Below are 10,145 nucleotides of genomic sequence, written 5' to 3' on the forward strand. Positions count from 1 at the left end.
AATTTGGCAGCTCACTCTTTCTCTTAGCTGCAAATAGTGCATCATTTTATAGTGGTACTGTAAAACAAGGGAAGAAGTGGAAAGAGCCCACGTAGAACAAAGACAACAGTTTTTTGTCATTTGGACCCAGACATCAGCATAGGGTTTTTTCCCAAAACTTTCAGATACACAAATTAGTTGCATGTTTTCCAGATTACACACAGTGTTCTGTCTTACTTAAATAAAAAGACACAAAGATTTTTAAAGTTAAATTAGAGATTGTGTTTACTAACAGAGGTACTTTGCTTCCTAAGGAGTTCATATAAACAGTGCGTGTTTATTACCTTGTATTGGGTTTGTGTGGCAAGGTTGGGGGGGGGGGAGGGTGCTAGGGGTGGCTTCTGTGGGAAGCTGCCAGAAGCTTCCCCTATGTCCGATAGAGCCAATGCCAGCCGGCTCCAAGATGGACCCGCAGCTGGCCAAGGCCAAGCCCATCAGTGACAGTGGTAGTGCCTCTGGGTAACATATTTAAGAAGGGGAAAAAAACCTGCACAACAGCAATTATAGCTGGAGGGAAGAATGATAATATGTGAGAGGAACAACTCTGAAGACACCAAGGTCAGTGAAGGAGAAGGGGGAGGTGCTCCAGGCACTGGCGCGGAGATTCCCCTGCAGCCCGGGGAGGACCCCACACCAGAGCATGTGGATGTGCCCAAAGGAGGCTGTGACCCCATGGAGAGAGGAGCGCATGCTGGGGAAGGTTTGCAGGCAGGGCTTGTGACCCCACGGGGGACCAACGCTGGAACAGTCTGTTGCTGAAGGAGTGCACCCCATGGAAGGGACCCACGCTGGAGCAGTTCATGAAGAACTGCAGCCTGTGGGAAGGACCCACGTTGGAGAAGTTCATGGAGGACTATCCCCTGCAGGAGGGACCCCACGCTGGAGCAGGGGAAGAGTGTGAGGAGTCCTCCCCCTGAGGAGGAAGGCGCAGCAGAGACAATGTGTGATAAGCTGACCACAACCCCCATTCCCCATCCCCCTGCACCGCTAGGGGGGAGGATGTAGAGAAGATTAGGAGTAAAGTTAAGCTCAAGAAGAAGGGAGGGGTGGGGAAGAAGGTGTTTTAAGATTTGTTTTTATTCCTCATTGTCCTACTCTGATTTGGTTGGTAATAAATTAAACTGATTTCTCCAAGGTGAGTCTGTTTTCCCCATGACAGAAATTGGTGAGTGATCTCTTATCTCAACCCATGAGCTTTTTGTTATATTTTCTCTCCCCTGTCCAGCTGAGGAGGGGGAAGCGAGAGAGCAGCTTTGGTGGGCACCTGGCATCCAGCCAGGGTCAACCCACCACATACCTGAAAGTTTAGGATTCAGATGAAAGAGGTGGGAATTTGTTTAGTGATGTAAAATACGCATCATTCTCCAGTTATTCAGCAGATACATTGTTTGCATTTGCTACAGTGCTTGCTTTTGTTTAGAAGTTTAAATCTTCAAGACCAAACACATTTACCCAGATCTACAATTGAACTTACTTCTGGCTCCTGCATTTTCTACTGAAATTTACTAAGTAATTATATTTTTCCACTTCAGCGCTCTGGGGTCATTTTATTAACAGCAGGTGGCATTCTATAATCTAGCACATGGCTTTGTAGCCCACACATGTACGTGTGTAGCTGGCAAGGCACTACAGGAAGCAGTAGGAAAAACTATGGTATGCATTTTTTTCCCGCTTAGTGTTGGAAACATCTGCGTAGGGAGTTAGAGGGGAGATGAGACACAGTAACATCACATCATACCACACTGAATTCACATAAAACCATCATTAAGCCTTCCTTCACTAAATTCAGTAGTTTTTAATCACAGGAATATTTATGGGCACAGTAGTATGGCTGAATTGTAAGTTTTCCACAGGCAAAGCAAACCTTACTGCACAGAGGTTCGTTTCCCATCCCGATTTGACGTTTGTACAGTAGGCAAGCACACAAACACCTGAGAGATTTTGAAGCATATCTGAAGGGAACAGGAGGCTGACCTTGCTATTGCTTTCAGCCAGAATACATTTGAACTCAAATTTTCCACAGTAAAGTGTTTGTTCATACAGCTGCTACATGTTGCACCCCTCCATCCTGTGCCTCTCAGCGGCCATTTTATCTCCTTACCAGAATTGGAAGTTCTCTCATCGCTGTATCTAGACCCAGCCTTCGTTGCTGAAGTTTCCCCATATGTTCCTTCCTTGCTACTTGTCCTGGTTTCAGCTGGGATAGAGTTAATTTTCGTCTTGGTAGCCGGTATGGGGGCTGTGTTTTGGGTTTAGGATGAGAACAATGTCGATGATACACTGATGCTTTGGTTCTTGCTAAGTAGTGCTAAGCTGTCTCTGAATAGGTGCTAAGTGGCGCTCACAGTGGTAAGGGACTTTTCAGCTTCCCCTGCTCTGCCGGGTGCACGGGAAGCTGGGAGGGGGCACAGCCGGGACAGCTGACCCAGACTGGCCGAGGGGCTATTCCATACCATATGACGTCATGCTCAGTATATAAGCTGGGGGAAGAAGAAGGAAGGAGGGGGACATTGGGCATGATGGCGTTTGTCTTCCCAAGTAACCGTTACGCGTGATGGAGCCCTGCTTTCCTGCGGATGGCTGAACACCTGCCTGATGATGGGAAGTAGTGAATGAATTCCTTGTTCTGTTTTGTTTGCGTGCACGGTTTTTGCTTTGCCTATTTAACTGTTCTAATTTATTTTACTTCAATTATTGGGCTGTTCTTATCTCAACCCACGAGTTTTCTCCCTTTTACCCTTCTGATTCTCTCCCCCATCCCACTGGGGGGGAGTGAGCGAGCGGCTGCGTGGTGCTTGGTTGCTGGCTGGGGTTAAACCACGACACTACTGTAGCCACAGACTTAGCTTGTGGTTAGCTCAGTACATTTTATTCACAAAATACAAGAAAGATGCAGAAGAGGAGGAATAAGGCATTTCTGCTAGGGGTCACTGAGACAAAGCTGGATATCTGCTTTTGCTCTATACATAATGGCCTGATTCATAGGATCCAATCAAAGTCTAGCTATTAATTTTTAAAAATTTTCTAATGGGAGGAAAGAAAAGCATTTGGGAATAACTTTCTCTCCCAGTACATACTCATCCTTTTAGCACAAGTATGAGAAAGCAGAGAGCTGCAGCTTGAAATAGCCCACCCTAATTTAGACATAGACCATCACATCCCACAGGAGTCAGACACCATCAGAAGAGGTGTCTGTAAGCAGGTGCCAGAGGACTACATAAATAAAGTATGTGAGCAAGTACACCTTGTTAGTCAATGTAATAAGGCATCAGGAAGTTCCAGAGCAGCTCAGGTCTGATGTGGAGCGAGACATGTTCCTGCTTCTCTGCAGGGTGTTGGTGGGTGCTTGGACCCTCAGAGCTGTGTTCTGCTCACAGGGTCTTCATCAATCTTCAGGTATTTTTCATGTGCAGACTCCTTGAGCGCCCAGTCATGGAGGAGGCTGTAGTCGTAGTGCTCCTCATCCACTCGTTTTAGGAAGGCCAGTCCAGAAATGGCTTGCCACTCTCTGAGAGACGGGATACGGATTTCCCTTACATTTTCACTCCCTGGGACAAAGCCAAAGAACTTCCTTACGTGCTGCATGGCATAGAGCCTGGAGTGCTGGTCCGTTGCTTCATCAAAGAGCTCCTGCTCATTATGGACATAGTTGCTCCAGTATCTGAAATGCAGAAAGCTGAGTGGGGAGAAACAGCTTGCCAGGCAGTAAGACAGGAAGACAGTGATGACTACCACAGCAATCAGAAGCCAGCCAGCCACCTTACAAAGAAAAACAAAAGGCAAAAAAACTGTTACAGCTGAAAATACTCACAGTGGTAACTTCTGAGCATCAGAAAAATCTGTAAAGTGATCTTTACTTGCTTTTCCTGAATAATAAGGTTAACAAGGTATAAGCCCAGTAAGGGTTAGTTGCTATCAAGGCCAGTCCCTGCCTACTGGAGGCAGCCATGTAGTAAAGTCACTTCTTTCTGTCAAGTTTAAGGAAGTTCTGTTGTATAATTTGTTAAGGATTGTGCCTCCACAGCTATTATTGCAAGAAGAGAAGCCATCTGATTCGTAGCCTATATTAGCTTATAGCCTGTTTAAAACTAGTTTTCTCTGAAGTGACAACTTAATGTTCCCCCTGTTATTTACCTAGTATATAAGTTTTCAGAATTGAGTGTGATCTGAAAACCAAGATTTTAATTTGGTTCATGTGGAGCTCTCACAACCTGGGCCCCTTAGTCACGTGTTTCTTATGCTTGAATGAAGAAGATTCATACCCTCCCTGGCTCTTGAACTTCCATTTGTCTTACTTGATAGTACTTTTCAAGATACTATGCAAGGAAGAATATATCCGCCAGTAGCAGGTAACAAACAGGATAACCAGACATAGTAATTTATATACCTAAAGTTCAGTTCCACTTACAGGAATGCAACAGGCTTCAAAACACACAGAGATTTGGCACTCAAGGCAGAAGATACAGATCCTGTTTTATCCTAACATTTTGCCTGCTGAATTAACTACAGATCTCATCATTGGATCCGCAGGCAACAGAAGCAACATCAGTTACTCACTTGTGACTGGTATCGGAGTAGGAGTATCACTTCATCTCTTGCCTGGGTCAGCTCCGGAGGAACTAACTGACTGCATGGAAATGCAGCCAGTATCCTTCTGCGTTCACTAGCAGTAACGTTAGGATCAGCTCCATAATAGTGCACGGAGACATACTCACTCATGGCGCAGACGTAATATGAGCCATTTATCAGGGTGACTGCTAGCCACGTTACTGGAGCAACCAGTGCTCTCCCAGTGATGCTGCACAAGACGAAGCAGATCAGTTTGCATTGCAGTAACCGATTTGGTGTAGTCTCTTCCTCAAGAGGAGACCTTTTGCCTGTAACAAGCCTCCAAGTCTGGTTATTCAAGGCATAGCCAACAATTAGAAGGATCAGTGCAGGAACTCCTAAGAAAGCCAGTCCATAGGTAAGGTTCTGCCCAACATGACAGGGACAGCTGAATGTAAAAAAAGAGAAAAGCTGCTGCCCACCAATTGTCAATATTGCAATTATAGCATTAGCAATAACAACCTCTTTGCCTTTTAGAAAAGTTAACCACTTTGGAAGGAAAGTCATTTTAGGTCTTACTCTTTACCAGATGCTTTTGTTTTAAGTCAATACTAGCTTTTAGTTATATTTTACTAAAGTTAATGGCAGACTAGAACAGAACAAATTCCGACAGCTTAAAAAAACCCAACCAAAACAACAACCCCCAAACACAACACCAAAAAACTCTGCTACTCTTTCTGCTTCCACTAATTTTTGATTCTACTCCATGACAGCTAGAAGCTTGTTTGGTAGCTTTAAATATACTTACAAATATCCAATCATGTGTTTTAATTGATGCAATAATTTATCTCAGCGGTTCTGGAACATTTAGCTTTTAGGCAATTGTTAGCTCTGCCAGCCCCTTGCTAATTGTCTGAAACTAACAATAAATTCTCCCTACCTTTTGGATGACATGCAATGTTATCAAACTGATGACTACCCAGTTAATTGGCAAGCTGTTTGCTAATCAATGGTAATTAGCAGAAGCATGGCGTGGGACTAGGAAAAAAAAAAAAAGGAGGTCTTTCAGCTATTCTTCATAAAAAAACAATCAAGCAAAGCCTTGTCAAGTGCACTGATTAGAAAAAACAAACCATTTAAAATGCTTCAACTTTAAAATAAAACTAGATAAGATTCCATAAGTTGCACAAAGTTTGGAATCCCAAAGCTGTTTGCATTTGATGTCAGCTCTGGTTCTGAGGCAATTTGCTGTCCAAACACTGGAGTCTGAGATGTAGTTAGCTGCTGGACCATGAGGATTTTAGTGTTTCACCTGTAGGTGGCAAGAAGCTAGCATGTCTCTCTTCCTGACAGTGTTGAATGTTTCCTTCGGAAAGTTTTTGTTGGTGATGCGTAATCTGCTATTCACACAGTGTCAAGCCAGCTTCAGACATGCTCATGATAATAGCTGGCATTTATATAGCATGCTTGTGACTGCAAGTTTTAAGATTTTCTGTAAGTATCGTCAGTCCCATTCTGTGGACAGAGTTAGATAGAAATTTTTCAGTTAAATGTTTTCAGAGCTGGTTTCCAAATATTGGGATGTATGATCTGGGCTCTCAGCATCTCTCACAAATCAAGCCTTAAACAGAGGTTCATTTAAAACATTTCACTACCGATGATTTTCTCCGGGTTGCACTTTGTCTGTGGTCATGCTATCCAGTAGTTCTGTACATTGCATACCCTAGGCTGATCTGAATATGCAAATATTTGTGTTTAAGTTCTGAGAAGTCTAACTGCCTGTAATGTACGCATTTTTACCAAGAACAGAAAAAAAATTAGCCAGAAAGTCTGAGGAAAATTGTCTTCCCATTTCAGATCGCTACCTCCAGCATGTGTGGACTTGGTCGTGTGATATAATAGTGTCTGATTGCACAGTCTCTTCTCTCCCCTTGCAGAGGGGGTTGCTAATCATAACTTTCAGCTCAAAAAGGAGTTTTAGCACCCATGGTATCTGCTTGGATGGCAGGGACACTCTCACAGCTGTTATACACATGGATGGCGTGTTATACACTTCTTGCCTTTTTACTAGGCAAGACCTTGTTCCTGGTGCGCTGTTAGGGTGGACACCTGCTTGTCTCATCCCTGGTCACAATCTGTGAACAAGTCCTTGCTGGTAATTGGCTCTCAAAACTATGTGACATCATTACACAAAATCAAAAAGTGGTAGAGCAGCATGTGAAACATCCAGCAGGACTTTGCCACAGCTTTTCTGGAACCTGTTGTTAAGTTCTTGGTTGTTTGGGCAGGGTAGTAGCACAACAAAATCCCAGTGTTGTCTGAACACTGCCATTTTGAAGCTTCATTTTCTTTCAGTATCACAGGATTTTCAATAACTTTTTTTTTTTGTGCTAGTGGCATTATATTTTGAAAAAAATGATCTCCTTTAAATTCAGTGGAATAAACCCATCAGGCTATTACAGAATCATTTGGAAGATGTGTTTTATAAGACTCTTCCATTATGCCTCAGTTAATTTTAAAATCTCAAATTGATTGCTGCTGAGCTTTCTTTGGGAACCCATGTCTTATTTTGTATTAAGGGAGGAAGGCTTTCCCAAGCATCACTTGTTTACTCAAGAAACACATTAGATGTGAGACTGAAGAGAGGTACAACACTGAAATATTCATAGTCAGCCTAAGGCTGTTGAATGAGGCAATTTATACAATCAATACAACATCTTTGTACTGCTGCATTGTCACTTCTTTGGCATTTGCTTTCATGCTGTGCTGTAAATAATCCTGCTGGGTCATCCTATTATGGAACAAATTACAGGGTTGGATCCAATTAAGAGCTTGGGCGGCACATCAAACCTTTAAGTAATCGCCTTTGCAGACAAACCGGAGTCCTGAGGTAGACATTTAGGCTCTTTATCTGATGCCCAGGAAGAGTTAGGACTGAATGCAATCCAAAATACCACTACCTGAGGTGACAGCCAGCTTGCCTCTGAGGCAAAGAGATGCTTATAGCTGACGTCTGAGGCAAATGGGATACATGGGCAAACCTTAGCCATGGTTTTGCTTGTCATTTTGCAGGGCTCTGTCAGCTTGAATTTACTGCCAGGAACCTCACTTATGAGAAGAAGTGATTTTTTTTTAAGAGCTAAGAATGGTTTGTCATTTTCGTTTAAAACATGGTTATTGGAAGACATATTATACCTTCCTGTCCTCCCATACACCAGCAAACAGTTTTTATTCTCTTGTTTGCTTTTTATTGAAATAAAGCAGCCATGGCAGAAGGGAGAGATTGGTTTCAGTTCCCTTCTCCACCTGATCTAGTCAAAACTCGCTCACTCATCTCTTTCTTCCAAGAGCTCAGTTATTATTAGTGATGTGGTGTGACTGTGGTGGGAAGAAGCTGTATTCTCCAGCTTTCCTGCTATAGTTCTACCAGTTGCACTTAGTTCCCCCACAGAGAAGATTTTGATGTTTATTGGATCAGAAAAAGATTAGGATTTTGTTACCTAGTGGCCAGGAAAAGGTAGAGAGAAAGAGGGAAGTGTTCTTCTATTTTCCATCTGAAGGTTGCTTCCCGTAAAGTTTGGAGCAGGAGACTGAATGCTGGTCTCTCCGCTCCTGCACAAGTGTTTTCGTCCCTGAGTTAGCAGTCAAAAGGCTGATGTTCTGTCCCTCCTCTGGCTGCATTTTGAGTTACATTTCGCATGGATGTCAAGCCTGCCTGTGCATGGTAGGAAGCGTGCTATGAAGTACCTGCATGTCAGATTTCCTGTGGGAGCAGGGGAGCGCTGCCCATGTCCTGCGTTCTGCCGGGTTGCAGGTTGGCTTCGGGCTGCTGAGTCATTTTCATGGTCTCTTTGGCCTGGTTAAGGGAGAAGTTCCTCTCCCTTTAACCAGGACAAGCACTGATGAGAAAATCATCAATATGAGCTTTATGTTAAGGGAAGAATAGAAACCTGTTAATGATTTTTTAAATTTACATCTTTTGCTTCAGAATTCAGCTGTGGCTGAATTTATAAGATATTTTAGGTGCCTGCAGTGAGTTTCAGCAGAAAGTAGGCACCCAAATCCAAAAAAAAGTTTGAGCAGGTCACGCTGAAAACGCTTCCCAGGCAGAGCACTACAGGCAAGGTGGCAGCAACGGCACTGCTTTATTCTGAAACATGGCCAAAGCAGCAGCCACACTGGGCTTTGAGTAAAAGCACTCATTTGTGATGTGGGAAAGCTGTGTTCAAGTACTTTTTTTCACATCACCTACCTTCTTGTGATTTGAAAGAATTCAATTTTCTGTGAGTGAAGTGTTTCACACAAAATCTATTGACCTGGAGATGGAGAGCAAACAAAAGCTTGATCCTGTATTACACTAATTTGGACACCCATCTTTTGTGGCAAGTGTATTCTTGTTTTGGCTCAAAGAACTTTTTTAGGTATTTTTTTAGGCATTTGACACCTAATTCATTATTGACCTTTATATTGCACTCTGCTCTGGGATATTCATGTTTGGGAGAATCTTTAGATACTGGACTACTAAAAAGATCATGTGCTTAGCTCATGGCTTCAGCTTTCCCATAATAGCCAGTCCACTAGAAAAGACAGGGTGCTGGTGCACACTTCTATGCATGCTTTTGAACTTCAAGAGACATTTTTTGTATTTTTATTTTTCACTTTAATGGGAATTAAGAGAACTGGTGTAGTCTAATGCTCAAGCAGTATGCCAGACCAACCTACTTGGGGCTGAAGGCTAAAATTGTCTCCTGACAAACACGACAGAAAGGGAGGTGGACGGCGATGCTAACTTCCTCACTATTTAAATTGCTTGGGATTATTTCTGAGAAGTCTATGTTAAGGTTTAAAACAGGTGCCAGATATGTGCTAACCTCTACTCTTTTCACAGGGCTGCAAGTCAGACAACAGTTAAAATTAAGAGGGTGGTTTTGTTCTGTTCCTGAAGATGTGGATGCAGTCCACCATTGACTTGTTTCCCTCACTGGAGCCATTGAATCCCCAGTTTATTTGGACAAACCATTTCAGCTTCATTTTCTCAATTGTGCAAACCTTTCAAAATGTAGTATATGCTACCCAATCCATCACATTGTATGTGTGAATTTACTTGCATACACGTGTGCACGTATGTATTTTCCAAACAATGCTAAATGTGTTCTTACCACGCATTGCACTGTCTGGTCCATAGTGTTCCTTCATGACTGTAGTATTAATAATGCAGGCTGAAGTAATTCATCCTTATATTCAGAACTGGATAAATAAAATGGTGCTCATTTATGGGCAGCCTTAAGTGCTTTGTGATGGTTTCACTGCAGTTAAATTATGCTAATGATAATCTCTTAGAGCTGTTTTTTAAAATGCAATGCAGTACACTTTCTTATGGAATATGGGACGTCTGTTGCAATGAGAGACATATTTGGTGCATGTTGCCTGTTGGAGACAATCTGAGAAACAAACCCATCTCAGACTGAATTTAGAAATGCAAGTAACTATCTAGAGAACTGTAATGCCGGGCTTTTATAATCTATTTAAATTTAGATATGGGAAGTACCTACAATAGT

The 10,145-nt window shown here is 42.8% G+C and overlaps 1 protein-coding gene across 1 annotated transcript; it reads right to left on the reverse strand.

Moving 5' to 3' along the window:
* Nucleotides 1–3,393: 3,393 nt before the first annotated feature.
* Nucleotides 3,394–5,154, reverse strand: CALHM4 (calcium homeostasis modulator family member 4; the record flags this gene model as incomplete). Its single annotated transcript, XM_082306275.1, has 2 exons — nt 3,394–3,798; nt 4,597–5,154. The coding sequence occupies 2 exons, from the start codon at nt 5,152–5,154 to the stop codon at nt 3,394–3,396; spliced, it is 963 nt and encodes a 320-aa protein (XP_082162401.1).
* Nucleotides 5,155–10,145: the final 4,991 nt, after the last annotated feature.

Source organism: Platalea leucorodia (genome assembly GCF_965183815.1).
Source record: "Platalea leucorodia genome assembly, chromosome: 3".
Taxonomy (NCBI): domain Eukaryota; kingdom Metazoa; phylum Chordata; class Aves; order Pelecaniformes; family Threskiornithidae; genus Platalea; species Platalea leucorodia.